General features: G+C 50.5%; 13 protein-coding genes across 13 annotated transcripts; 6 read left to right on the top strand and 7 right to left on the bottom strand.

The window, feature by feature from the left end:
* Nucleotides 1–99: 99 nt before the first annotated feature.
* Nucleotides 100–1,259, bottom strand: GT037_000033 (uncharacterized protein; the record flags this gene model as incomplete). The annotated part of the gene is made up of 2 exons (XM_038925080.1): nt 100–905; nt 959–1,259. 2 exons carry the CDS (start codon nt 1,257–1,259, stop codon nt 100–102), a joined length of 1,107 nt encoding a protein of 368 aa, XP_038790936.1.
* Nucleotides 1,260–2,499: 1,240 nt separating this feature from the next.
* GT037_000032 (uncharacterized protein) lies at nt 2,500–4,047 on the top strand (the record flags this gene model as incomplete). Its single annotated transcript, XM_038925079.1, has 5 exons — nt 2,500–2,698; nt 2,744–3,057; nt 3,115–3,248; nt 3,296–3,961; nt 4,014–4,047. 5 exons carry the CDS (start codon nt 2,500–2,502, stop codon nt 4,045–4,047), a joined length of 1,347 nt encoding a protein of 448 aa, XP_038790935.1.
* A 1,164-nt stretch (nt 4,048–5,211) lies between these two features.
* Nucleotides 5,212–7,081, top strand: GT037_000031 (uncharacterized protein; the record flags this gene model as incomplete). Its single annotated transcript, XM_038925078.1, has 5 exons — nt 5,212–5,558; nt 5,633–5,940; nt 5,999–6,110; nt 6,160–6,841; nt 6,920–7,081. 5 exons carry the CDS (start codon nt 5,212–5,214, stop codon nt 7,079–7,081), a joined length of 1,611 nt encoding a protein of 536 aa, XP_038790934.1.
* Nucleotides 7,082–7,242: 161 nt separating this feature from the next.
* On the bottom strand, nt 7,243–9,002 carry GT037_000030 (uncharacterized protein; the record flags this gene model as incomplete). The annotated part of the gene is made up of 3 exons (XM_038925077.1): nt 7,243–7,646; nt 7,700–8,773; nt 8,828–9,002. The coding sequence occupies 3 exons, from the start codon at nt 9,000–9,002 to the stop codon at nt 7,243–7,245; spliced, it is 1,653 nt and encodes a 550-aa protein (XP_038790933.1).
* A 924-nt stretch (nt 9,003–9,926) lies between these two features.
* On the bottom strand, nt 9,927–10,573 carry GT037_000029 (uncharacterized protein; the record flags this gene model as incomplete). The annotated part of the gene is made up of 3 exons (XM_038925076.1): nt 9,927–9,998; nt 10,050–10,103; nt 10,241–10,573. The coding sequence occupies 3 exons, from the start codon at nt 10,571–10,573 to the stop codon at nt 9,927–9,929; spliced, it is 459 nt and encodes a 152-aa protein (XP_038790932.1).
* Nucleotides 10,574–11,138: 565 nt separating this feature from the next.
* Nucleotides 11,139–12,053, bottom strand: GT037_000028 (uncharacterized protein; the record flags this gene model as incomplete). The annotated part of the gene is made up of 1 exon (XM_038925075.1): nt 11,139–12,053. The coding sequence occupies one exon, from the start codon at nt 12,051–12,053 to the stop codon at nt 11,139–11,141; it is 915 nt and encodes a 304-aa protein (XP_038790931.1).
* A 1,060-nt stretch (nt 12,054–13,113) lies between these two features.
* Nucleotides 13,114–14,055, top strand: GT037_000027 (uncharacterized protein; the record flags this gene model as incomplete). Its single annotated transcript, XM_038925074.1, has 1 exon — nt 13,114–14,055. One exon carries the CDS (start codon nt 13,114–13,116, stop codon nt 14,053–14,055), a length of 942 nt encoding a protein of 313 aa, XP_038790930.1.
* Nucleotides 14,056–16,312: 2,257 nt separating this feature from the next.
* On the top strand, nt 16,313–16,875 carry GT037_000026 (uncharacterized protein; the record flags this gene model as incomplete). Its single annotated transcript, XM_038925073.1, has 3 exons — nt 16,313–16,637; nt 16,722–16,790; nt 16,847–16,875. The coding sequence occupies 3 exons, from the start codon at nt 16,313–16,315 to the stop codon at nt 16,873–16,875; spliced, it is 423 nt and encodes a 140-aa protein (XP_038790929.1).
* A 582-nt stretch (nt 16,876–17,457) lies between these two features.
* Nucleotides 17,458–18,969, bottom strand: GT037_000025 (betaine aldehyde dehydrogenase; the record flags this gene model as incomplete). Its single annotated transcript, XM_038925072.1, has 1 exon — nt 17,458–18,969. The coding sequence occupies one exon, from the start codon at nt 18,967–18,969 to the stop codon at nt 17,458–17,460; it is 1,512 nt and encodes a 503-aa protein (XP_038790928.1).
* A 1,071-nt stretch (nt 18,970–20,040) lies between these two features.
* On the top strand, nt 20,041–21,732 carry GT037_000024 (choline dehydrogenase; the record flags this gene model as incomplete). Its single annotated transcript, XM_038925071.1, has 2 exons — nt 20,041–21,134; nt 21,195–21,732. The coding sequence occupies 2 exons, from the start codon at nt 20,041–20,043 to the stop codon at nt 21,730–21,732; spliced, it is 1,632 nt and encodes a 543-aa protein (XP_038790927.1).
* Nucleotides 21,733–22,626: 894 nt separating this feature from the next.
* Nucleotides 22,627–23,345, bottom strand: GT037_000023 (uncharacterized protein; the record flags this gene model as incomplete). Its single annotated transcript, XM_038925070.1, has 3 exons — nt 22,627–22,870; nt 22,977–23,141; nt 23,233–23,345. The coding sequence occupies 3 exons, from the start codon at nt 23,343–23,345 to the stop codon at nt 22,627–22,629; spliced, it is 522 nt and encodes a 173-aa protein (XP_038790926.1).
* Nucleotides 23,346–24,451: 1,106 nt separating this feature from the next.
* GT037_000022 (uncharacterized protein) lies at nt 24,452–25,040 on the top strand (the record flags this gene model as incomplete). Its single annotated transcript, XM_038925069.1, has 2 exons — nt 24,452–24,546; nt 24,611–25,040. 2 exons carry the CDS (start codon nt 24,452–24,454, stop codon nt 25,038–25,040), a joined length of 525 nt encoding a protein of 174 aa, XP_038790925.1.
* A 221-nt stretch (nt 25,041–25,261) lies between these two features.
* Nucleotides 25,262–26,627, bottom strand: GT037_000021 (uncharacterized protein; the record flags this gene model as incomplete). Its single annotated transcript, XM_038925068.1, has 2 exons — nt 25,262–26,494; nt 26,538–26,627. 2 exons carry the CDS (start codon nt 26,625–26,627, stop codon nt 25,262–25,264), a joined length of 1,323 nt encoding a protein of 440 aa, XP_038790924.1.
* Between the last annotated feature and the right edge of the window lie 1,300 nt (nt 26,628–27,927).

Below are 27,927 nucleotides of genomic sequence, written 5' to 3'. Positions count from 1 at the left end.
TATTTGTGTCTGTCAGGCGCGGCGCCAGAGAGTCGCCGTTGAAAGCACGTGCACAAGGAAAGAGCAAACGGAAGGCGCGAAGTGATGAAAAGAATTTCATTAAGTGTCAGTAGCCGTTCTTCTACCTGCCGATTCCGTAGCATCACGGACCCAGAACCCCATCTCTGTCCAGTGCCTGCCAACGCGCAATTGAGGTGGCAGGGGAAAGACGACCTTCTCTGTTTCTTGGTGGTTCACTTTGATCATCCTTAGACAAAGACGGCGAGTATCGATGCAGAAGTCGCAAGCGCTCCATACGTTTCCTTTAGACTGCACGCGTGTGCTCGGTCCACGTTTCCGTCTAATCGTGAAGTCGCTCAAACAATGACTGCTCGTCCCAAAATTCCGTGTCTGGAACAGTATCATGTCACCGTATCGCTCTATACTCTTCCATCCTTGTATGAAGTCTGCACCGATCTTACGGCGGATCTGGACGGAAAGCTCGAGTGGCATTTTTGGAAGCGGCTCCAGCCCGTCATTCGTTTCTTGTGTCGATAGCATCTCCTTAGGGATATAAAATCCTAACTCGTCCTTTGTAAAGAACGCAGGGTGGTCTGGATCTTTACTCATACCAGCCCAGCTTTCTCGGAATTCTGGATGCCATGGGGTAGGATCGACGTAGAGCAGATGTTCTGGGATAGTAGGGCCGAAAAGGATATGTCCAGGTGCTGTCAGACTTACAGACCAAGCTGATTCAGCTTTTTGAAGTGTGTCAGAGTTGGCAGATACATCCTTGTTTTTCCTCGCGCGCTTGACCGTGGTATCGAAAGCCTCCCAGATACCCGGATCACGTTTGATACAGTGCTCGGATGCCGCTGATGCTGTTAGTGATAAACCCGCAGACGATGGCAGTTCTTCGACGCTCACTACACGATCAGATCAGTTTCCAGTAGTAGTAGCGCGGAACGCGCATTTTCACACGCGATGGAGTCAAAATCATCCGTACATTCCTCAAGCTGTACTTTGACATCGCCTGCACGATCAATCGGTGTACCAGACGCGACACCCCCTTCCTGCGCAGCTGTATCGAGGACGACCAACAGTATCCTTTCTAACCCCTCTCTTGTAAACTCGCGCTTTGTACCAATACTGATGACTTGCGCTATATCCTCCTCGGTTAAGCTCCGTATCTTGGTGCTGCGGGACTCGCGTTGCGCCTCATGTCTGGAGGGAGAAAGCAATTCTTCCAAATTGGCCTCAGCATTTGCGCTCGATGGCATCGTCCGTGGAAATGGTATAGCCGTCCGGAATGTTGTGGTGACTGATGTCGGTTGCGTCGCGCGCTATGTTGTAGTACGGAGAGGGCGGAGGATGATTGGCTGTATGCCGAAGTTTCTGACCAAGTATGCCTACGTTTTCACTTTGTCTTCCCTCCGTCCTCTCACAAGGTCAATGTTTCCGGAGATAGAGATATGCCGAATGCGCAGAAGACATTGATACGGACGTTAGCTGGGCCTATGGCAGATAGTTCTAATTAGAGACCCACCTTTGCACATGCTGTGAGTGGCTTATCGATCGACGGAGATTTGCAACTGCGACTAACCGACAGTTCTAGACCATCTGCTACAGTTTGTGCACACAGGCGCTCCATGCGAAACAACGTTTCACAAGTCCTGTTCCATCCTCGCCCATGTCATGTAGTCCTTTTTGCGTTGTCAGATGAAAACCTGTCATAAGTCTTGTATAAGTAACGTGTCCAACCAACCAGCGAGGTAGCCGAACAATTGCTGATCGTCGTCTCCGGTCACCGTCGGAGTTCATGCGCCCATTCTTGAGATCTGTAGGTCAATGAATCAAAGAACTGGATTCCTCTTGACAAAAAACACCTTGTATGTCGAGCATTTACTGTAAGGTGAAAACGAGGCGCGGATGGCTGCCAAGGCCGATGGGCACGGGTGGGTCATCCCACCAACTCCCGCATCGGAAATGCGGCAGCTATGGCTTCCACCTAGTTCGTCCGAATTTGGGTGGAATTGAGGCCAAGAAATTGGTTGCTGACATCGCTTAAGCCCGTCACCAGTGCTTACATCAGAATCCAAGAACAATTGGATGCGGGGAAACACGCAACGACCGTCCAGACTGATGCTGGGTCACAATCGCGTCTGTCTGAGTTGGTATTGCGTGACATAAGAAGCCTCTGTACATTGATTATATCATGCAGGAAGCTGGGAATGGGGAAAGAGTGGCAGACCGTCAATGTTGGGAATGCCTCAAGCGACGCCTGGTGTGCGATCGCACCTTGCCGCTATGTAAGAAATGTCCCAAGGCTGGCAAGGAGTGTCCCGGATATAACGAGCAAAAGCCATTGCAGTGGTTAGAGCCGGGGAAAGTGTCTCTACGGTCGAGGAAGAGGACCAGCCCACCAAAAGGGCTCACCTTCCGACCAAGGACCTCCGGAACGAGCGCAGCAATCGTCGCAAGCGTTCCAGTCGCTGCTCCTCTGGGGCGGGCGAACGTATCATGCGGATCGGCAACCAAGACCAGATCAGGGAAGTCGTAGAAAGGGGCCAGCACTGGGAAGCTGCGGCACTGTTACAGTCTAATCAAGATCCTCTCGCTAAGATACAACGACTGCTACGAATCATGCAGGTCAACAAACTGCCTTCGTACGACTTTCTGTCGGATGAAACATGCGAGGTAGTGCATGCTGTCAATTACTGTACGTGCGCCCACCCACACAGTATCTTCATACTAAAGTCGCTAGTTAACACCAGGATATACCCATATATCAAGGAAACCGACGTCTTAGCACCCAATCCGGCGATCATCCACTTTCCTGTTTGGGCATTGCACGTATTGCCTCCTGCAGCGCATTATACCACTATCTGCTTGAGTCTGAACCATTACATGCACTCGTTACCTCCAGGATCAAGTCGTGTGGTGGTTGGACAACAGCGACTGAAGATCTACAACTACAGAGGCCTTGCCATCCGTGCCCTCAATGAGAGCATAGCGGGCAAAGAGACCCGCAGCAGCGACCTTACTATTACGAGCATACTCATGTTTATGGCGATGGAGGTATTGATCCGACTCTGACGACATAGAAACTATAGTTATGCTGACTGTTGAACTCAGGTACACGACTCGAGAAATGGAGACTGGAGGTCCCATGCGGATGGCATGAAGCGATTGATAGATATACGTGGAGGTTTTGAGTCACTCCTACGGACAGCACCTCATCTGACTTCAGCGCTAGTGGTGTTTTTGATGTTAGTATGGACCAGTCTTTGTGAGAGCTGTGACTGACGATCTCCAGCATCGTAACCTTTTCTAACAGCCTTGGTCCAGCATCACATCATCTCAGCATCACAGGGCCGCTTGAACAGCACATCAAGGAAGTGGAGAAAGTGTATAGCCTTGTGTTTCCTTACACATTGTGTCCAGTAACGTTGTTCATCGACATCGTTCGCATTAATCGCCTACGTCAAGAAGTCGCCCTCTCGTCCTTTGCGAACCAGTACCAGCATACTTCGGAAGCAAAAGGCATCCTTGCTCGTATTGAAGGGTTTGCCCCTGGAGATTGGGCGCAAGCCGGTGAGAATCAAGACGACTGGCAGCTGATCGGATCAATCTATCAATCTGCTATCGCACTTTACTGCGCCATGTCACTGCAGGCTCTCGTGGTTCTTCCTGCTGACACTGAGATGGGTACTATGCGGACCAACCACGCGAAGCGTTTGTTGGAAGATATGAAGGCTGCCGTACATTTGAAACAGCTGAAGAAGATTGCAATGTTTCCGTTGTGTGTACTCGGAGTAGAAGCAGGCTATCACGACCAGCAATATACTCGACTGTGGATTGAACGACAATTGGAAGAACACGCTCACCTTCTTGGTACCAGCAGCCCTTTGAAAGCGCGAGCAGTACTAAGAAGATATTGGCGGCGAAACAAGCCTGGCTGGAACGAGTGTTTTGACGAGCCGTATGTGCTTTTCTCAATTCTGTCCAGATTGGAGGTCTGACTTAGTTCATAGATTCACGATTCTTGTGCCAGCAGGTGCCTGCTGATTGTTATGGACGGCATTGGCACAGTCAGACGTCCTACTTAGCGAGAGCGTGGAACTCGGCTGACTATATTGTGCCCACGGACAATATGTCGGTATATCTAACGCAGACTGTTATGACTTCTCTGCCAGTCTCATCGTCCACACCGAAATGCTTACACGGATGAAGACTTTCATACTTAGATCCTCGCAATCGAGCTAATTGTGGTTAACAGACAGGCATGATAGTAAGCCCGAAAATCCAAGCAATACATCCTCATGCTGCAACGTGTGACATCTGTTGTATCTAGGCTTTCGGTGGCACGTTCGACAGCTGAACAGTCCTGACGTGGCATGATCAGCTACCTATGAAATTCGCTCAGCTATTGAGTGTTGTTCTTCAATTACTCCTGTGACTTCCAAGCGAGTTTCCGCATTTCATTGCGCATGAGTTCCACCAGTGCTTTGCATCACCGAGAGACCGAGAGCCCGAAGAAAACACACACTTGCCCATATTGGCAGCAGGATCGTAAGGCGGGCCGACTGTATGAAAAGAAGGAAAAATTGCTCGTCGCAATCGGCCACCCGACGCGATCTGTGACTGCAATCGTCGGGGCTGCTTCCTATGATTCGTAGTTGCAAGTCTCGGCCCTGTTGGTTTCCTGAAATGGTTAGAGTAGATGACAGGCAGTTTGATTCGATCCGTTGTGCTATTTTGAAACGCCTAGAGGCTGATCTCGCTTCTTACGAAGGCTTGGCCATTGGACCACCCGCTTAGGGATAGCCTAGAACAACAAGGTTCCAATCACATGCCAGTCGCATCTACCGTATTTGCGCTCTGCCTTTGTTAGTGCTACCTGAGGTTGACTGTCACATAACGCTGACGTCAAATTCCGTGACCACAGCATCGTGGATGTATGCACCTTGTGTCTTTGTGGAACATGTCTGGTAACCGCAAAGTCTTGGTTTCGGTACGGACCGGTGGCGTGGGAACCTAAGGCTCTCTTCTTGCCCCGTAGATGCAAGGCTCAATATTCGAGGCTATGACGTTTTATCCGTATCAACCTATCGTTGTCGGACTGGTATAAAAGGATAGGATGAACCCTCGATCAAAGCATCAGGAAGTCAGCAGGTGACATTGAACAACATCGCGAAACAATTCATTTGACGAAATTTGGAACGCTCCAAGATGTTTTTCAGAACGCCCATTGTCCTTACGTTTTACACGTCACTGGCCGTCGCAGCAACGACAAGACAAACATCTAACAAACACCTCGAAAGTTCTGGTAATCCTCAAACAATCGCTATCAACTGGACAGATGCATCCGACGATCTGGGCATGCCCGGTTCGTACGGAACGCTGGCTGTTCCCCTCGACTATAGTACGCCCCAGTCAGGAAACAATACGCTCACTCTCAACATTTTAAAAATCGATGCAACAAAAGAGCCGAAATTGGGAAGCGTCTTGACCAATTGGGGTGGTCCCGGCTTGGATGCACAGTATTGGCTTACCCAGCAGGCTCGTTATGTCCTTGCGTAAGTATTGTCTCATCAGACACATGTCTGTAGCTTTGCTGAAAGAGAATGTGCTGACGAACTCGTGTACGTAGTACGACTGGCGGGCAATATGACATCATTGGTGCTGACCCAAGAGGCACTGGAACGACGTTACCCGTCGACTGCTACAACGACTCCGAGGAGAGAACGCGTGCTTGGTTGCTAACACCTTCGAGCACTAATTCATCTGACGTTGCATTGGGTGCTGTTTGGTCATATAGCGAACAGTACGCTGAACGCTGTTTCCAGAACGAAAAGGTGGCTGGATCCATGATGAGCACAGCATTCGTTGCCAGAGACTTCATGAAAATAGTCGATGCTCTTACGTTGGAAGGCGAAGACGGTCTGCTGCGGTACTGGGGTAAGATGGAGGCACTCTCCAACTGTAGAGCTACCATGTACTGACTTTCCAACCTTAGGAATATCCTATGGCACATACCTCGGACAGGTACTCGCTGCTATGTTTCCAGACAAGATTGAACGAATGATGCTTGATGGAGTTCTTAATCCGCTTGAATACCAACAAGGATGGTTCGTGTTTTCCTACCAATGAAGGTAGCACATATTGACCAAGAAACAGGGAGACTGGTCCATCTATCTCTGCATCAGTGAGCTTGAAAGAATTCGCAAAGCAGTGCATTGATGCTGGACCCTTCTGTGCTCTGTTTCGTGCCAACCTCTCCGCAGATGCATTATACACGCGAATCCTGGACCTTAAAGAGAGTGCTAAGCACCTCCCCATCGTCATGGGTCCTAACGTCACGACCGATATCGCCACCTACGAGAAAATTGCAGAGGCTAGTGATACAGCGCTCCGTTCTGGTCTACTGTTGGGGCCTTACCTGGCTGGCTACCTCAACAGTATCATGATTCACGATACTCCCGAATACGATCACACCCAATATTTGGCGAACCGATCGATGATCCTGCGGGACAGTACCTTCAATGCAGACAGTACGCAGACCATCCGTTGTTCCGACGCCATGTTACGTGCTGAAGAGCTCGCCGATATCGAGCACCGCGTCCAAAATCTAACAGATTTGGGTGACTGGAACAGTGATTACATCATAAGCTCCTACATACTATGTTCACGGTGGAAGATTCAGGCAAAAGAACGCTATGAGGGTGATTTTGGAGCCAAGACTAGAAATCCCGTACTGCTCATCGGTTCGCCATACGACGGCCGCACTCCAATTTCTGGGGCGTTTGCAGCGAACAAAACTCTCGAAGGAAGTGTTGTACTACAACATAATGGTCTCGGGGTAAGTCGCTCTACTTTTCTCACTCCGTTACATGGGTGAAGAATCTCCAAGTGAGAAGTTCGCTAACGAGACTGGTAGCATACTGTCATGTATAGCCCGGGGATATGCGCGATCTCTGCTAGCGCAGATTATTTCGTAAATGGAACTATGCCCGAAGAAGGCACTGTCTGTGAGCAAGACTTCAATTCCTTCTCTGGGAAAAGCATGTCTGATACACTCGACTTACTTGGAGAGCTTTGATTGATGCATGCGTGGAAGCTGAAGCTGTGTAGACACAACTTTGGAAGGATGGATACGGAGGCAAGACTTCGTCCTTCTTGTGGCGACAATTTGTATACAGGTTTTGATAGTAGAAGACGTTGACGCAAAAGAAACTTATGATACGTGTGCAGGTTCACATTCTATGGTCTGACCAGCTTAACACCCCAGCCACTAGACTCGATCTGACCTTCAATAGTGTAGATGTTGTGGATACCAGCAGGCTCAGCGAGGTCGTCGGCTTTTGTTTTCGTTACACCTCTGTCCTCGAGTTTCTTCACGAGGTCGAACTTAGTGTTTAGCAAACACTCCGGCGATTTCTTTTTCCCTTTGTCGCCTGAGTTGTTGCATGGAAGATATTTCGATACCTTTCCCGCTTTCGAATGCTTCTCACTTGTTAATCTCTTTAGGAGAGAGTCGTGCAAAAGTGCCCCCCTGGGAATGTCTCGCCCCGATGCTAAATTCAACGGCCGCCAGGTATAGACCCACCCAAACGCGTTCTTTGCTTCGTTCCATTGCAGTTCCCAACGATGAAAGGGCAGGATTTCTGTTTCGATTTGCTTAGTCACAGGTCGTCTTAGAGTATGCGCGTGTACTTACCCATGAATTTCCAAAGCATGACCTTGAAGAAAGAGGAACCGCCCCCTACCGTGAGTGTGTCATGCATGGGGCTTTCGTACGCCTCGTTGATCTTGCGGAAAAAGCTCTTCTTAAATCCATTTTTCTTCTTGTTCCATTTGATGGCCGACTTGTCGTCATCTGCTCCTAGTTGCTCCAATTCGCGGATCATCCAAGCCAGAGGCACATCGCTCATCTGATAGGGATCTTGGCTCGGAATAGAGGGTTCCTCCTGCTTGTCGGATGTGAATATTCTTCGCCACCAGCTGAGCCCCTGAGGCTGTGGAGCAGGCCAACCTCCACCAACGTCACCGTGGTTCCCAGGGAACCAAACCTCCTTGATGTCTTCGTTCAACGCTTTAGCATCTTTAACGTCTTGATGCAACAAAGCTGCCTTGAACTTGACGCGATGCTCGTCAACGGCGACGGCATGGCGAACGTGGTGGGCGGTTCCGAGGACGGAGACAACTTTGGGGGCCTTGCCAAAGGGGCTGTCTAGAACTGCGACACTACTGACACAGTCAAAGAGGCCCAGGAAGTGTACTTTGATACGCTGATTCGCAGCGCCTTCTAACCGGCAGAACGTCGATGTGAAAGCTTCGAGCTTATGTCTCTTGAGCTGTTGCTCATCGGTTTCGTCATCTTGGTGGAGAAGAGGCCGACGTTCCTCGCTGGTGGAAGTCGCGTTCTTTGACCCAGGATCCCGTGAAGAATCCGTTTGCTTCTGCTGAGCATCGGGTAGCAGTCCTCTCTCGTACTGCTGGTACAGATCATATGCGAAAGGAACCATCTCTTCATTGCCTTCGGAGAGCAGGCCGAGTCCATGAATCATGCGTGCAAGAAAGCGAGCAGTAAAAGCACCTCTCGAGAAGCCGAACATGAAGATCTTATCGCCTTCTTTGTAGTATCGCATGATAAAACGATAGCCAGCGATTACATGGGCATCAAAGGTGGTGGCGAAACCGCTGTCAATGGTTTTCGAGATCTTGGATTTGATGTTGCCAATGGGGCTTTTGTTGATTGGTCCTCCATCAGCACTGTATGTCCCAATGCCGGCTTCGAGGTTAAACACTCAGTTCAATTCGTACAGAGGGTCTGCCAATTACTTACGTTGATAGTAATGGTACTGCATAGGGTCTTTTCTGTCAAACTTGTCGTACAGTTTAACTATGTTGGTGTCCGAAGTGTTTCCGTTGAACACATTTCCAGTGCCATCGAAACAGAGGACAAGCTTCCTGGGAGTATGCGTGCAATCTTTAGCTGCCTCGTCAACAGAGTGAGACATTGTGGACAATGTGATATGAAAATCGCCGCAAAGAGAAGGCTTAGAGAATTGAGGAATTTTGTTCGACCTCGGCGAGGATGGAGATAGATATATGCCAGTATCGGATGCAATCCACACACCGAAAAGTGGCAGGACAGCTGGAGAGTCCCGAGTCAGAGGTCGTTCGGAGGACAGCCACAACGACTGCGCCTATGCATTCTAGGCTGCATTTTCGACAGAGCTGAGGGTGTACTACTGGGTCAGGCGGCATAAAAGAGCTAAGAATTCCAATTCAGTGCAGGGACAGCGAACACTATCGATGCGATGACTGAAAGTGGTCGTGGTGGAAAGTTAGTCCAGCCGACGAGCTGAGCATCAGCTCGTGGCTGGCGGGGACATCGCGCTTGTGGCTGGCTGCTATGCCGCATTGTCACCACCTGATTCGGCAAACTCCCCGCGGTTGGTGCATTTCAATCCCTTTACATTAGAATAAGTGTGCCGCTAGCAGAAGCACTTCGCGAAAAAGAATGGCCAGAGCTGAGCTTCGCAATGGAGAGAACGAGGGAGTATTGCTTTACTAGCGTAGATAAGGTGGGCTGAGGCCCGTCGCGTTCACCGGCATAATTAGCGCTGCAGTTTCCTGCGTTGCCGAAATCGCGAGCTTTTTTTCTAGTGCTCTCTCACCTTGGTTCAGTAGGTATAGGCGGGTTCAAGCACAAAGTCATGGTAGTAGAGTATGATGAAGTGTCCCCGCGCAAAGATCGAAAGTGTCACAGGTGCGGAGGCGGCAGCATTTCTAGCGCATCGGAGCGTTCCGATTCCGAAATAATCAAAAGTCTAGATCGTCCCAATCGTACCTGCGACCCGTTCCTTGCGACGTCTGCCCTCCATCTTTCGTCTTCTTAGCTCGACGGAACAATCACGACCTCTGCGCGAGGAGTACCACTACCAGCCCAGATTCGGCTGCGCGACAAAGTCATACACGAATACCTGCTCGAGCAATGGATCCGTCTCGTTCTTCTAGCATGTCAGCTCAATCCCATCTACTAAGATGATTGGGACGCGTACCTTCAGCCTATCATGTCCAGGATCAAGGTCGAATTTCTGTCTCGATGCTTCGTCCTAGTCGCCGTTAGGATTCGTACTCCATCTCTACCGTTCCGTCACCCTCACATCTCCCTCACATCCCCCACCATGCCATCCAATCGCATGGCCACTCCACCCTACCTTCCACACTGCAGACCTCAATTTCTACATACCTTAAACTTAACAACGAATCCCAAATCCCAGATGCTCTCCCTCTTTACATTCGTCAAATTCAACGGCGTATTCAACGGTCTCCCTCCTACGGGTGCTTCGACTAGCAATTCAGGATGCTCGGCGTAAAGTGCGAGAAAGGCTGATGCGCGGTCACCTTTTTGCTCTGCGGTGACGTTCGGGTGGAAGCGGAAAGTCGCTATGCGGGTTACTGGGGCGTAGGCTGTGGAGCCTGGTGTGGATGATGCTGCCGGGGGTTGATTAGGGTTCATGTTGGTGCAAATGGTTGGGTGAAGGTTTAGGAGGACCGTGAGGAAAGAGAAAGAAAGACGCATGGCCAAGTCAGGCAGCAAGATCTATCCGGCTTACTTCGCTGCAAGGTACTGTAGAAGAGGGTTGAAGTATGCATGTAGTGGTGATGCTGACCGCGTATTCGTGCGCCAACGTGACGCGCATGCGGAATTCGAAGAACACGGGCGGAGAGCCGAGATCAACCCGAGCCACATCACGCAGTGGACATAATGCGCGACTTTTACAACAATTTCATTGCTTCGAACATACTATTCGCAGCTGAATATGGACTGGCGCCTGGACATCCAACGGATGCAGAATCAAGCAAGGTTATATTGCAAGCTGGCAGAAACAGAAAGGACTAAATGAACAACTAACCATGCATCCCACTAAATGTCCAGGTGGGCAACAACCTCGACGCGTCTCACATGCTCCAAGGCCGTGCTATTGAACCACCGTCTCGTCTATCGTAGCAATTAGGTGCTGTTGTGGTGCTGGTGTACGACAAAAGCCCTTTGAGCTTCCAGCCATCTTAACCACCGGCTATAGAGTGTTTTCGAGCAACATTCACATACCTGCACCACGATACGACCCACATAGACATATAGTCTAGAGGTCATAACGTTCCAGCGCAGTCCTCCGGTGGAGCCCATTACCACCGCGCTTCGTCGTGTTGCCTCTCGTCTCACGCTGCCTTTCAACCGTTGCCTTAGACACAATCTTCTTCTTACGGCCACTTTCATATCCTCCCTTCTCATAATCATCCTCTTCCTCTTCCTCAGAATCTTTGCGGCCACGCTTTGATCCACGTTCAAGCACTGGATATAGCAAAAGAACGTTTTTCGCAGTTGGTCTCGGCGCCTGTCGTTCTTTGGTTGCAGTAGTTGCGCATGCGGGTTTAGGCTTGGCAGCCAATCTCGCAGAGCGGCGAGGGTTGATTTCCACAGCGGCGTCCTTCTTTGCAGCCTTGAGCGCCCGCTTCTGGCGTCTTTCCATCGATGAAGTGGGCGGCTGAAGGTCTTTTGGGTCGATTGTTCGAGTGATGGTGTGGCCCCGGGACTGGGTCAAGACTTCCTGAGATTGGCTAAAGAAGGTAGACTCAGGTGTGTCCTGTAGCGCTTGTTTGGTTGCTACGGAAGACGGAAACATGGAGACACTTGAAGCCTGGCTTGAGTTCAAGGTGCTGGAAATAACGGTAGCAGTGGTGTCCTTCGTGATCGTCATGGCAGCAACAGGAGAAGAAGTCGAGGCGTGCTTGACATCAGGGTAGGTTTTGCTGGCGTCAATGATGTTGTCTGCCTGGGTTTGGAACGTCGTCTCGTCCTTGGTATTGGCGAAGATAAGCTCAGGACTTTTCACCACTGTCTCCACCGAAACTGATGCATCTTTACGCTGATACTCAGCTTCATCGGCCAACTCAAGATCCTTCTTCGAGGTCTTGAGGGCAGGAACGATACTATGAGCTCGAATCCGATCCGAGTTCCTGCTTTCGAAGGCAGGAAGATCACTATTGGTGATGTACATGGAGGGGGCGCGGCTCTACATATATTTCCCTAGAGTTGAGGCCCGTTCTTGCTAAGTAGTGGTCGCCTCTGCCGCAACTTGGGGTGCACTGGCCTGTCCCTGACAAGTCAAGGATCCGCGCTCGCCTATCACGGGGAAAATCGGGCTACAAGCTTACAACACACGCCACTGCCTGCCGTAAAGAGTGTCACGCTATTGGCGGATTATTCCCTTACTCTTGAGAAAGAGCTTCTAAAGCTGGTTATGAGAGTTCGCTATACTTTGAGCGAAAGCTCCTTTAATTGCTCCACTAGACACATGTGATGCAGACGAACCGACAGTTTTACATGCTCTAGTGACGCCGGCTAACTGGAACGCTCCGAGTACGTAGTATAGCTCTTAATTGCGCACAACATCCTTCCATGCAGTCACGCCTGCTGTCGAACCTGTGCATAGTAATACAGTGCTCTCTATGTCGTCGTCTGCACACTGATTGGACATTATCGAATAGCGCCTAGTTGCCGTTGCTACTACGAAGAACACTAGTGTGACAACGAAGGTTTGTAGGATAAAGTGCAAAAAGCTTACTGAGAAGAAAGAGACCCGCATAAGGCTAGTGCTACCTCTGTAGTTATCGGATCACGGCAATAAGCCGCTGCCGAAGCTACGGTCACAGCTACCAAAGAAGCAAACAAGATTGCGACCGAGCGCATGGAGAAAACTTCAGCGGAGCCTGTGTTCTCAGTGGCCTTAGATACGTCTTCTCAGCGACGATGAGCAGCTATCCAATGCAGTTAACGAACTCAACCCGAACAATAACCAAGTCCTTATCCAGGCAACCTCCTTTGTTCCTACTTGCAGACGTTGATTGCTGCAATATGCTTACTACACCATATTTACCGTGTTGACCATCGTGATGAGTAATCTCGACGCAACTCCGCGTACGGACGAAATATTAAGGTATGACGTAAGGGCACAAGCACTTAGCAAAATGATATAAACATCATGGAATTCCGCATTTGCTTGAAATATCGTCTTTACCTCTTCGGGGTTTTCAACAAGAGCAACTACTTGAAACATCATGTCGCCATCATTTCTTATCATTGGCGCAACGGGCAATACTGGCCGTGGCCTTGTCGAACTTCTCTCAGAGAACATTCAGTCTAGCCAGACCTTCTCGAACTACCGCATTCTAGCCCAAACACGTTCTGCTGGCGGCTCGGTAGCAAAAGAACTCGCTAAGTTGCGCAATGTCGAGATCGTCGAAAACAACTGGCCTGATATTACCCCTCAATGGCTTCGCGAGCAAGACGTAGTCCGGGCATTTATCGCTTCCCACAATAACACCAACTTCTTCGCCGAAGAAACGACATTCCACTGGGCAGCGCTGCGCGCTGGCGTCAAGTACGTGGTACGCATCTCTACGACAGCAGCGAACGTCCGCCCGGACAATGAAGCCTACTACACGCGCACGCATTGGGCTATCGAAACGATGCTTGACACGCCAGCCTACCAGAGCATGCACTGGACATCCCTACGGGCGAACATGTTCTTTAACATGTTCCTTGGAGCTTCCGCAGAGTTTATCAAGAACGTGCGAGCTGGCAACGAGCAAGGCACGCTCCATCTAGTTGCAAGCGAGGATGCACCCGTCGGTATTATAGACCCGTACGATGTTAGTCGTTTCGCAGCGAAGCTTTTGCTTGAGGAAGACACGTCCCCGCACAACAAAGTCAGGTACGTCCTGAACGGTCCTGAGGACATCAACGGCGAGGATGTGGTGGCAATGGTGGAAGAGCGTATTGGAGCGAAAGTCAAGGATGTTTCGTTCAAGGACATGTCAGTCCTCGATCCTATGGTTACTGCTACAACAGAGTCTAAGAACGTTATCTCATCTCTCAAGACTGCATGTCAGACGGCGTGGGCCGGATTGTGTAAGGCTGAGACAACGAGCAAGGAGGTCCTAAGGCTTGCCCCAGCACAGATCAGAGCTGGCGCTGCCTTGGATGCGATGCTGCAGTGAGCTTGGTCTTCCCTGCCTAGGCATTACCATTTCAATATCATTTGCTTTACCGCATTCATATAGGCTGTAAACGGCTGAAATGTGTCTCCTTTGAGCAGAGAGTCCCGTATCCCGCTATGAGAACATGATATAAGAACAACTTGCCAACGTCTAAAAGCACTTCCAGATAGGAGAAACAAATATAACACATTTCCAATCAATCTCATAGACTGTAGTGAACCTACCTAAGAGGATGTCATTAATTCAAGTGGGATCAAGCACATTCTCTGAGAGTAGGATTAGAAGATTCTAGAAATATATTTAAACTTATTATACCTCTAGCAGTACTACTTATCGGTCTGTTAGAAAGTTATCACCAAAATCGGCGACAGGTTTGTGATAAAAGTACACGCGTGACCCTCTGGGTTTGCGGACGCCGCTTCAGATTGTCTACGCAAGGTGAGCGCCCTGGGCTGCAACTGTTCTCTCCCGTTCTGCAATGGCGCTGTCACCATTGCTCCGGCGTTTGACTACAATGTAGGACATCCTGAAGACATGATGCGGTAAAAAGGCTCGCCGATGGTATCATTGGTAATGGAATTCGAGTTGTACAAATCAGATGTTGAGACAACATCACTGGTCTATCGATCGAAGCGATGGTAATATGCGGTAGGGAGGTTGGCAACCTTTTCGAGTTCACAAGGTAGGGGAAACTAAACCAGAGTCTGTTTGGTGGTAGCCACCGTCGTATGAGTGACCTTCTGCTGGCCGTATCGCAGCGCTTTGTGATCCGGTAGTGGAGTTCCCAAGATAGGCATCGTGCCTGATAAAAGAAGAAAACAATTTGATTGACAAGCCTACACATCAGGCCTACAGAAACACTAGGTATATAGCTAACTGTCTTGACTTGTAGTCAAAGACGTAGATCAACCTGCGCGAGCTCCACCCGATGAGTCGGTGTCTTTGCCACGTACTCTGCGCAAAAGCAGCTATCGTGCTGGCCTGACTTGACGTTTACCTTTTCTAGTTAAGTCGCGATTCTCCCAAGGCCACCAGCGGCTTCTCTCTGTCTTGCGGTATGGAGACGTAAACGGCTCTTCCAAGACTTGTCATACTTCGCATGCACCTGAGATTTGTAGGGGACATGTAGCTAGTTGAAGAAGCGATGTACACTTGGTGTGCGCTTCCGAGGTCACCAATGGTGGACGACGCGACATGTGAAAGAATATAGGAGCTACAGTGTGTAAGTCCGAGCGCATGCAGTGCATCACGCAGTTGAGCATGTGGACGTTTTTGGCGGTTAAATTAGGGACGGACCGACGCTACAAAAAACATGATTACGGGTATGCCCGAGCTTCGGGCCGTACCAAACTGGTGGCATGTGCTGTATCTGGTGAATAAGACGATAAGGGGCTTGTGCAGCTGTATTGTATGCTTGGTTGGAGCGACTTGAAGCAATACTTGCCATCGCACGAGATTTGCGAGAGCACCTCGACTTACTGCACACCTCGAAAAATGGATATTGCGAAGTTCTCACCCATTGAGAAAGTCAAGTGGTGCGCTGTATTCCCCCGCTCTTTCGCCTCGTACACTGCAGGTGTAATTACTTCTTCGAGCCCATTTTCCCGATCCGGCGCATTCAGCTGACACAGCTCTCCAACGTACGTACTAATGCAAGAAAGTCTTTGCACCACCCGTAAGACACGAAGTGCACTTCATTTCCGTGAGGTGTTAGACCAGAGAGCTAGCAGGTCGTATGGGAAGCATACACACTTGATGCAATCAATATTCCTCGTCTTCTGTCATCTGGGTATGTTGACTATCAATAACATAATGTCTGTTTCGTATATGAATCTGGTAAAAGAAGATACCTCCTACTTTCATGGAGAGATTGAATTCGCTTTGATCCACACGATCATAGCTGGGTTGCACGTCGAATCGTTTAGCATAGAAGTCAGAGACATGCGTCACACACTACATTATCAAAAAGCAAGCGACCATGCCCAGAAAAATCCACTCTGTAAGGTAGCAATTTGACTGGAGGGACTTGATTGCTTTTAACGCACTTCGGTCTCATGAGACTAACGGAAGTCCAACCTGCTGCAACGAGCAAGACACGTTGCATTGGTTGTGTTCAAGTCGAGTGACTTTGTTTAGGCCTGATGAGCAAAGCGGAGTGTATAAAGGGAGGGCAAGAAGCCCGAAAAGCGGGCATCGACTCTTGTATCGTCTAGCTACTTCTCAGTATCATATCAACCAAACTCTTCACAATACCACAATGGAAAACCAAAACCTCTCGCGCCCATTTCTCATTGAATTCAATGGCCAATTCGTAGTCAACCCCCGCATGGACGACAACATGGCCTTTGACGGACGCGTACCAGCCAGCGTCGGTGACCGTTCGAACGCCGCCGTGTTCGAGCTCAGCGAGGGCTACTTGCGCAAAGTTGGCGGACAAGGACCCCCTATGCACTTTGGCCGTTTCGTTGTCGAGCCGCTTGCCTTTATGCCCATGCCTGTATACTGGATCCCCGAACAGAGCATGGTGCAGCCGTGTAATTATACTGGAGAAGAGAACTCCCCCCGAATTTTTGAATCGAGAGGTATGTGAAGCCCTTGTGATAGCGGATGGTGGGTGGGGTGTGGGGATTGGGGGTTGGGGATTTAAGTCACTGACTCGAATGAAGGGTTCCACATTGGTGTGCTACCTGGGGACGAGAATCTAGTTCGTGCTATGCCTCCGCACATGTTTCCTGGTAAGTGCGAAGACGGTTGACAGACGTCTTTGAGAGATCGATACTAAACATTGTAGGTTCCGAGATGAAAGTGCATTGGCAGTGATGGAAGTTACCCCGTCGTTGGGGAAATGTTTTGGTCGCGCTCATTGTCACCAGCAATCAGTCCGACCTTGAATGACATGATGATGAGAGAGATGTATCTAGAACTCCGTAGTGTGAAGGATGATACTGCAGAATACAAACTCATTCATGTCACGAAAATCTCTATGAAGTGTCGTAATGTATCTTTGTATGGAACAAATCCTACTTGTGTGAAAACCTCGTTACTGTCATGCTACAAGTTTGTGATAATATTTTACTCATGATCCCACGAGGGTCCTAGGACCTCATGCTGCGAGCACATTGTTCGTACAACTTGGCGCACTGCTAAACAAATGTTTTGTTGTCGCGGTGCTGTTCGAGTGAGAGACTAGAGATGTCAGTTTAGCGGCACCCTTTCTTTGTGTACTCGTTTTGAATTGCTGGTGGTATGAGAGTCCCGTCTGGAAATATCCGCATCCTTGACCCCCAGCGTAGACCTGGTTACGCATGCCGATGATAGTGGTGACGCATAACACTATAGAAATCTTTGCAATGTAACATGGTGACTATATACAAATCTCACTACAGCCATATCATTCCTCACCTACAACTTCGCGAAAACAGTCGGCACACTTCCGCCCATCTCCACAAGCGTGCTCTTATTCCGCACCCAAGCCTCTAACCCCTTCTTGCCGTTCTCCACACCCACACCACTCTGCTTCCACCCACCCACGCTCATCTCAGCGGGACTCTCGCCCCACGTGTTGACCCATGTAATGCCAGCTTCAAGCTGAGCAATGACTTTATGCGCGAGATTAAGATCCTTGGTGAAGACACCTGCCGCGAGTCCCACGTCGGTAGCATTTGCACGCTCGACGACTTCCTCCACAGTCTTGTACGTGAGGATAGACATGACGGGACCAAAGATCTCTTCGCGCACAATCTTCATGTCGTCGGTGCAGTTTGTGAAGACGGTGGGTTGGACCCAGTAGCCGTTGTGGTAGGCCTTGTCGCTGTGCGAAGAGACCCAGGAAGGTGTTTCTGGACCGCCACAGAGCAGCTTCGCCTTGTCATTGTCGCGGCCGTGCTTGATGTACTGAATCACCTTGTCGTAGTGTGGCTTGGATACCAAGGGGCCGAAGTTTGTGGCTGGGTCGTGGAGGTCGCCGGGACGGATGTATTGCATCTTCTCCAGCAACCTCTTCTCGAAGTCGGATTTGATGCTTTCGGGAATGAAGACGCGGGTGCCGTTGGTGCAGACTTGACCTGTGGAGAAGAAGTTGGCGAGCATGGCGCCGTCGACGGCTTGGTCTACGTCGGCGTCGGGGAGGATCACACAGGCGGACTTGCCGCCTAGCTCCATCGTCACGTACTTCATCTCGCCCGATGCGCTGCCTGCGACTTTCTTGCCAGTCGAGACTTGTCCGGTGAAGCTGACTTTGGCGATGCCAGAGTGCTTGGTGAGGTATGCGCCGACTTCGCCGCCACCCTGGACGACATTGAAGACGCCGGGCGGCACGCCAGCTTCGGCGTAGATATCCGCCAGAACAGTCGAGTGCAGTGGAGTGAACTCTGACGGCTTGTAGACCATGCAGTTACCTGCCGCGAGACAGGGCGCCGACTTCCATAATGCAATCTGAATAGGGTAGTTCCATGCGCCAATTCCTGCACATACGCCCAGCGAATTCTTGGTCGTGTAGACCCACGCGTCTGGTCGCAGTTGTGCCGTCTCGCCGTTCATGCCACCGCCTCCAACGAGATTCGCAAAGTACTCGAGCACATCGGCGCCCGTCACCACGTCGACGGTGGACGTCTCGGAGAAGGGCTTGCCCGTGTCGCTGGTTTCGATGCGTGCGAGCTCGTCATTGCGCGCGCGCAGGAGGGAGGCGGCTCGTTGGAGGATGCGCGCGCGCTCGATTGGGGGCGTTGAGGACCAGGAGGGAAAGGCGCGTTGTGCCGAGGCAATGGCAGCGTCGATGCCGGCGTTTGAGGTGGTGTGGATGTTTGCGACAGGCTGGGCGGTCGCGGGGTCGATGGTCTGGAAGGTTGAGGTGGAAGGGGCAGACTGGAGCTTGCCGTCGTAGTAGGCTGATCGGGGCGCATATGGGAGAGACATGGTGAGGGTGGCTTGTTGGCGCAATGGATGAGCCAGATATCTGGGTAGGGCGCTTCTGGTGATGATGTGATGCTGCACGAGTCTGGTCACAATGGGCGACATGCACCGGTAGAATCTTTATGCACAATTTGGTCTGCAGTCTGTCAGCCAAGCGCTCAAAGACTGGCGCGGTGATGTAACCTCGACTAACATTTGTATACAGCGATAGCAGTGGGGGGGAACTGTGATGCAGCTGTTGCGCCTCGTTTTCCTTTCACGGCTCTGCAATCCTTCGGAGTGTCGCCGATGAGGTGCGTCAGCTGATAAGAGCAAGGTGCAGGATCAAGATTGTTTCACTCGCTTTCACGCGGAATGGCCTTCTTTCTTGTCGACGCTGGTGTCTGGCATAAAAAAGGTGGTCCGATGGCTGCCGCGCTCACCGCCCGAATATCGGGGAAGGTGCGGCATGGGCGGACAGGGATCGCCTGCTCGGAGCCTGCAGCCCAGCGGGGTCGTACTAGCGCCAATGCGGCCATCACATCATCGGAATCTTTTACGACGCCTTTTTTTTCTCTCTTGACCTGGGGATCGCGAGCGATACCATATCGTCGCAACCGTAGCGTCGGTCTTCTAGAAGACATCAATCCATCAATCACGTCCATGCTCTGCGCACAGCGTACAGCGCAACCATAGTTCGGCCTCTCGCCAATCTTTCCTCGCTTCACTCTCGCAACGTCGCTGACGTACTGGAGCGCCGGTTGAGCACGTGCAAGCGCCTGGTCCAACCGCGCAAACGGGCCTATTTAGCACAGTCTTATCTGGAAGGCAAACTACATATCCTGCAGCGGCCACACGACTCTCAGCCCGTACACCAACCTCCCGTACAGCTCAACTTTTTGCTTGTCCGACCTTCTGCCGACCGCCCGATCGCGACCCCCGGCCCGTCTAGACAACATCGTACCCAAGAGCGATAGTCCGGTATAGATATATAAGCTTGCCTCTTACGTGAAACAGCCCTTCTCCAGCAGAATTGTATTCTCGACTATAGTCTCGCCACCACCCCAAGCCACAACACCCATACGCAACTACACAATGGTTTTCGAGACCGTGACCTCCATTCCCAAGGATGCCGAGTATGACTTTGTCATTGTCGGAGGAGGCACAGCTGGCTGTGTCATTGCCTCGCGACTCACAGAGTACTTGCCCAACAAGAAGGTCCTCTTGATTGAGGCCGGCCCAAGCGACTTCATGGACGACCGTGTATTGCTGCTCAAGGACTGGCTCAACCTCCTTGGAGGCGAGCTCGACTACGACTACGGCACCACCGAACAGCCCAACGGCAACTCTCACATCCGTCACTCACGTGCAAAGGTCCTTGGTGGCTGCTCATCACACAACACTCTCATTTCCTTTAGGCCGTTCGAGTACGACTGCAAGAGGTGGGAAGCTCAAGGCTGCAAGGGCTGGAGCTTCAAGACCTTCATGCGCGTGCTTGACAACCTGCGCAACACTGTTCAGCCCGTGCACGAGAAGCACCGGAACCAGCTCTGCCTCGACTGGATCGACTCGTGCTCAACCGCCATGGACATCCCCGTCATCCACGACTTCAACCACGAAATCAAGACAAAGGGCGCGCTCAAGCCCTCGGTTGGTTTCTTCTCAGTCTCATACAACCCCGACGACGGCCGACGAAGCAGCGCTAGTGTTGCCTACATTCACCCTATCCTTCGTGGCGAGGAGAAGCGCGACAACTTGACTGTCCTCACCAACGCGTGGGTCAGCAAGGTCAACGTCAAGGGCGACAAGGTTACTGGCATTGACCTCACATTCCAATCCGGCGAGAAGCGTACCCTCAACCCCAAGTGCGAGACCATTCTCTGCGCTGGCGCCGTAGATACCCCTCGCCTGATGCTCCTCTCTGGTCTTGGCCCTAAGCAACAGCTCTCTGACCTCGGTATCCCCGTTGTTAAGGATATCCCCGGTGTTGGTGAGAACCTGCTTGACCACCCCGAGAGCATCATCCTTTGGGAGCTCAACAAGCCCGTACCTGCGAACCAGACCACCATGGACTCTGACGCTGGTATCTTCCTCCGCCGCGAGGTGCCCAACGCAGCCGGCGGTGACGGTGACATTGCTGATATCATGATGCACTGCTACCAAATCCCCTTTTGCCTAAACACTGCTCGGTAGGTTCTTCCAAATGCAACCCCCATCGTCTTGGCATTAAAAACTAACGTGTTCATCAGCATGGGTTACGACTCTCCCATCGATGCCTTCTGCATGACTCCCAACATCCCCCGCCCCCGCTCTCGCGGCCGCATCTACCTCACCTCATCCGACCCCACTGTCAAACCCGCCCTCGACTTCCGCTACTTCACCGACCCCGAAGGCTACGACGCCGCCACCATCGTCGCCGGCCTCAAAGCCGCACGTGAAATCGCAAAGCAAGCCCCCTTCTCCAACTGGATCAAGCGCGAGGTCGCTCCCGGACCGAATGTCAACACGGACGAGGAGCTGTCCGAGTACGGTCGCCGCGTCGCACACACTGTGTACCACCCTGCTGGTACCACCAAGATGGGTGATGTGACCAAGGACGACATGGCCGTTGTGGACCCCGAACTCAAGATTAGAGGCCTGCAAGGTGTCAGGATCGCAGATGCGGGATGTTTCCCTGAGATGCCGACTATCAACCCCATGTTGACTGTACTTGGTATCGGTGAGCGTGCGGCTGAGCTGATTGCCCAAGAATGGGGCTGGAAGGGTCTGCAGAAGGAGAGGTTGTAAGCGTGCGAGGATGTGATGAGGAATTATAATGTCTGGTGGTAAGAGTAGATGTGTAAGTTTTCTATTACATGATGAAGTGAAACCGCCTACGAGCGGATAAATGTCCCAATGCGACAAGGAATTAGTACCGAATGCAACAGATACCCCCATTTGCAGCTATTTGCCCAATCTCGGAAATCAGTTACGGGATGGTTTGTTTCATTGTTGTGAAAGGGATTGTGGTTTCGTGAGTTTTCGCTGGTGAGTAGCGGAATATATTGCGAAAGCTACCCAAATGCATCAAACACTTGGTTGTCGCGATCAATCTTCTATCAGATTATATGGGTGAACGATATACAGGGAGGGTATGTGGAGATGAACATGGGCTCTTGTGGGAGACTTCAAGCTTGGTATAGCTCGGTTCCCCCACACTGTTATCGGCATGCCTAAATGCATGTAAGCATCCCCACTTGAGTCTCGTTCTCAACACCATGCTGAGTTGTTGGCATGTGACATGTAGGATTGTTGTTACATGTCCCAACTATAACATATTCACCATCTCCTATCTCAGCAACGTGGCTCGTCTTATATCTACATTCATATCCATTCATCTGCAAATGATCGTTTTGATCGGCAAGATCAAATACCTTCGTTAAGCCAACTCCTTCGTCTACGTTTTCTACCTCCCTCCGTGTCCGACCGGGAAGTGAGATCTACGAGAAACGTTCAAGAGACATCACCTTGGACGTTCTAATAAAATGTCCGTTTGGCGAAGTGAGAAAAAAAAAAGACAAAACAAGGAGAGGAAGGTCGCAAGGCACCAAATAATGCGCACACCATTAGTGATGGAAAAATCAGATCGTTTACATCTATCTATCCGTTCGATATCAGGCCCGGGTCTTCGTATCAAACTCCTTATGTCACGGTCAATGTGTATGTCACACTGTCGCATTTGCCGTTGATGATTGTCCTACCACCACTTGCCAATTGTAGTAATCCTCTCCACGTGCCGCCATGCTGCATATTGAAGCAGGCTTGATTGATATTGTGAATTTGCATAAACTCCAATGCCCGAGCGACGGCATCATTCATCGTCTTGGTCTCAGCTGTAGTGTCGCAGTTCTTGCCTGTTGTTGCCGCATGGTACTGATAGTTGACACTTGGGCAACCACGTTAGTAGCCATCGAAGAATGTAGAGAGGAAGGGTATAGTATCGAAAATTTTGGACATGGTGTCTGAGATGGGAGAGAGAGGACAAGACATACCCGTCGACTGTGCCAGATATCACGCCACAGGTGTTGGCTTCGCTCTGCGCCTTCATCAAGTTGGAAACGTACGTGGCAATTGCATTTACGTTGAGCGCCACCATGGAGCCTGCACCGAGGATGGCTACCTGTTCTTCGATGGTAAGACGTTTGTCGAGACTGTCACTATGGCAGCTTGTTAGCAGGGTGAATGAGAGACGCCGTGCAGCTCTGATGCAACAAGAATCTAAGATTGAGGGTGTTTTCTTCGTCGTACCTGCTGTGAGGTTTCTCGCTCAATACTGGCAGCGCCTCCCGCTCTGGAAGATGGATAGCCACTGCGTTGTAGCTGAGGCAGAGGGCAGTAGCAGCAATTGTGGAAAGACGCATGATGGGCGGCAGAACGGGTCGGTAGTGGAACTATCACAAACTGTAGAAGCGTAGCAGAAGTGTGATTGCCAAGTTATGAAGGTGTTGTACGAAAACTGGGGTCTACTGCCAGCTATATATGCATTCACATTCCAAGTCGCCCCGACTATCGAGATACTCATAGTCAAGTATGGATTGACTTGATGCACGCCTGAGGCTATAGTGTTCAACTGCCCGCCCTCATGGTACGCCTGACGGGGTCATTGGCCGGAAATCATGTCCAAGGCTCACGATAGGGCAGCAGCATGCTTGAGAGACGCAATATGCATGTCTCTCAAGTCAGTAGACTGATTCGATTGTACCTGAAAACTTGCGTATCCTAGATCGGTCCTGTTGTTCTACTTCGCCGTCTATCAGGCGTTCGATCTCTGGTCTGTGCAAAGGGCCGAATTAGGCTGTCTAGCCCACCTTTACCACCCTTGTTTCAAACACTCTAGCCTTGACAAAGTTTCAAGCTTTTGAGATTAACGTCTCTCTACATCGATCATCTACATCAGTGTGGCTTAGGCATCCATTCTTAATTTGTTTTTCATAGCCGCACGGGGCTGTGAGTACAAGGCGTTCCGTCTTCGGTCCGTATACTACCCATGCTCTTGCTCCGACCGACTTTCCGACTCTTGGACCAAAATCTCATGGATCGACATAAGCTTTGTGGCTGGCGCTTAGTTTTGTACTGTAATACTCGATCGTGTTCACTCATCATTCTTTAGGCGCCCAGCATCCATCACTGCCGGTTTGTCGAATCGACTCTACTACATGGATTCACGTCGCCGTCTCTCAAAATGACCCTCTTGACTCTTCCTCAAGGCCACCAGTCCTTTGGAGGCCCTATCGGGCTCGGATCAACGAGGCATAATCGTCGTCGAAAGCTTGAACTTTCTGAGAAGGGGAGGTAGACCGCGGGCCTTTTGTAGGTCTTGTGCTGTATCTATCTACTTATATAAGACAATTGAAGCACCTGAAAGGGTTTTCTTCCGCCAGATCAATAGTTCTTTCCAACCCATATATCACGCGACTGTAAAAATCTTCAACAAGACTCTTGTTCCAATACAATTCACTTATTCACGATGCGCTTCCAGCTCGTTCACATACTCTGCTTGCTCGGAACTGCCGAGGCACTCGCTATCGGTGATTACGAGAAGCGGCATAGCAGTGGCGAGGAGTATGTTGTTGCTCTACCAACAATGTATATTGGTTATTGCAACTCGCTAACCAGAAAGCTGTAGATACGGCCTCGGCAAGGATATCGCTGCTCCCCTAGAGGCTCGCCGAGACATTGAACTTGCGGCCGGCTTTGTGAGTCAAGGCGCGACTGCCACTCTCGCCATCGTTTCCATTGCCAACTACCTTGCTGTATACATCAAAGGCCAATCCGATGTCAACAGCTGCTCGGTGATATCTGGAAATGTTGATGGCGCTGCTTGGCAATACTACGCGACGACGTCTGGCCCGAAATGCGACACTACCTCGGAGACGAAGACGATTGAGAACGCTGTGGAGCGCGAGCTCAAGTGGATGCAGGAGAATGGGTACGACTCGGCGTGCTTCAAGATGGATCATGGGGGTACGTGGGAGGGACATCTCAAGATTGCATTTAACGGCAAACCCATCGCGTCGGACACACAATGTAATTCGTTAAAGTACATTGATCTTTGAGCTGCAACTGGCGGAGCGAAGTTGTAGATGACCATTGGAAATATGAATATCTCTTCGTTATTGTCCTTCCATCTTACTCTCTCACGCGATGTATACGACTTCAGACTCTACGTGTCTACCGCTCTTGATGGTAACGCTACGAACTTTGATTTTATTCCATGTCTGTATACACCGATGCCTTTCAGGTAGGTTGAAGCTTCGCGGAGAGTTTCAAGGTCGAGCTAGCCGAGAAGAAACGTGCGTTCTTCGCCATTCTTCTTCCAGTAGGTACCGTCACCATATTCCAGAAGCGGATTGCCATAGGTAAAGTCCAGGGAAAAGATCCGGCCTTGCTTCTCTCGGGCATAGATATGACGATGAGACCAATGCAAATTGAAACATCCAACGCGTTCGTAATGTGTGCTGTGCTGTCGCATGATGAGTATTTGTGACTCTTGCTCGCATCTCCAAGTCTTTTGCATGAGTGTCCTGCGCCGCACGGCAACAGCACAAGGCAGCTGTATACTGCCCTGTCGCATATCGTCTGCATCCCAAAACGGCAGAACAAAGAGGTCGAGGTTGGAGGCATACGGAACCCTCACATAAAATCCACTGGGTATACCAGGCTCGTGGTCGAGATATACGAAATCTAGCATTACCACAGTGGTGTTCAGTCTGAGGTACCTCTCTTGTGTTGGCCTGTGTGCGCGATGGCCTTCCGATAATTTCCCGAAAGCGTCGGAAACATGCCTAAATCCTCCGTCGTGCCAGACTTCGAGCGAGCAGCCGGATGAGATCGTGGTTTGGTAGTCGAGATAATCAATTTCCCCTCTCCAGCCGAGAGGCGACCAACTGGGAAACCCTTCACGCCGGGAACAAGGCAGATCGTGACACCAGTTCAGAGCCATGTACGTACTAGATGTCTCGGAAGAGTTAGACCTTTGGATAGTTACCCCCTCTGTATGATCAACACCTTCGAGAGTTCCTAGCGCGCCGATGATAGCGTTGAGAGCATCTCCTTCGTATGTAAGACTTCGTCCTGCGAACTGGCGCATCATGTGATTTGCACGATCCCAAGCATTCATCTTACTAGGTAGCGAGGCAGCAAGTTCACTTGCAATCAGGCCGCCTCTCAGGTCTTCATCCTGAAGGTCTTCATCGCAAATGTAATCTATCCCGTGTTCTACAAAGAACAGTCGCCTTTTCGAGAGGTAACCTTCCTGCAACGTCCATGCTCGAGAGTACCAGGTGGATGCTGAAACCGATCGTGTGACTGATTGAGAGGCGTTGACCAGACATAGATTCTTGGTAACGGAACACGATTCTGGATAGCTGAACTCTCTGCTGATTCCTGGTAGACCAAAATTGGCATCTGTGCCGGCCGCTGCAATAAGCGTAACCTGGGCTGAAGAGTATATGGCCCCCATCTGATTAATTTGGTGACTTTGGTCGTCGGCGTTATGTTGGTCAATACACTGTTTGATCAGCTTGTGCTCATTAAGCATTTCAGGAACGTACGTATCTATCCACCCATAGGTATTGGAAGCCAAGCGCAATGGTTGTTACGATGCTGTCCTCTACGGTGCGAGGGAATACATCTAAGAGCATTGGAAACTGTGGTCTATCAATCGATTCTGCCTCCTGTGTAGGTCGACCCCACACATAGGAGAGTGCAACGAATCGACAGCTCTCTGGAGCCAAGACGACAGTCCGCTCGTAGCAATCGATGACTTTCAAATCTCTCAAACTATCGCATGGCTGCGGTCTACACTGTTTGTGATTATCTATGCAATCCTCAATTCTCCCCTTCATTTCTAGTGCATTGACATATCCTCTTTTATCGATGAAAGCTGAGGATCTGTCAAGAAGAGACGGATTTTCTTTGTGGATGATCCTCAAAGATGATGGATACCAATACTTGTCGTGTTTGTCTCTAAATCGAAGGTAGTATCGATCTTCCATACTCAAGAAGGTGACATCAAAACTTGGGAGGTTGGAGCCAAGAATTCGACAACTTGGGCAGGCAGAGACTTGCAATTCTTCTAGTGGCTTCGTCATTCCAATCAACTGAAATTTCACCTTATCCCCCGCCGTGACGAGTTCAACCCATGGTATTTTGGAGCAACGTTCGCATAGATTGCTACACACCACGTCCGAGTGGGGTCGCAGCCGTGCAAGGTTTCCTTTCACCTCTTGCATCCCTCGCGCAATTGCATCTCTTGTGCCTTGTGAGATCCCATGTCCTATGCCTCGCGCGATTGAATTTGCTTTGCGTTGCTTGGATCCTTCAGTCCGATCTTCCAGAACTTGCTTCCTCAACACCAATGTATCAAGATAGGGTAATCGACGTGGAGCCATTGGTAGGCTGTTCTTCGCGTTCTAGGGTAGAGATAACCCTGTGCGGGCGATGTAACTCGTGGCTGTGTCTAGCAGGTGCGGTAAGACGTATGACGCTTGGATGCCACTTGAGAAAGAGCCGTGTGAGGTCTGGGCCAGAGAGACTTCAAGCTGATGCTACTGAGATCTCGTTGATTGAACGGGGGTGTCGAAAGATGGAAGGTTGAATTTGAGCAATCTCGGTATTATGCGCACTCCACGTCTTATAGGATTATGTACCGTAGTAAGCGCTGATCAGAAGCGGTACCGATTGATCGATGCGAGGGTTCCACGAAATGAATTGCGTTTCTGCGAGAGCCTCAGCCGATATGGCGAAGCTTGAAAGACCATGAAACGCAGCGTATTCGAAACGAAAGCAGGTCGCGCAGTAAGGGATAGAGTCGCGGTGTACCTAGGTAATTACCAGTGACCAGTTGCGCCCTTGATGAACCAAGAAATGTGGGGGTTTAAAGTGCTCAATCAAGCCCTCAAGACTGCTGAACGCAATCTAGTTAGGCTAGGTAATAATGCT

Source organism: Alternaria burnsii, assembly GCF_013036055.1.
Source record: "Alternaria burnsii strain CBS107.38 chromosome Unknown 705, whole genome shotgun sequence".
Lineage (NCBI taxonomy): Eukaryota > Fungi > Ascomycota > Dothideomycetes > Pleosporales > Pleosporaceae > Alternaria > Alternaria burnsii.
Note: the sequence above shows the minus strand (reverse complement) of the source record. Positions and strands in the feature narration are given on the sequence as shown.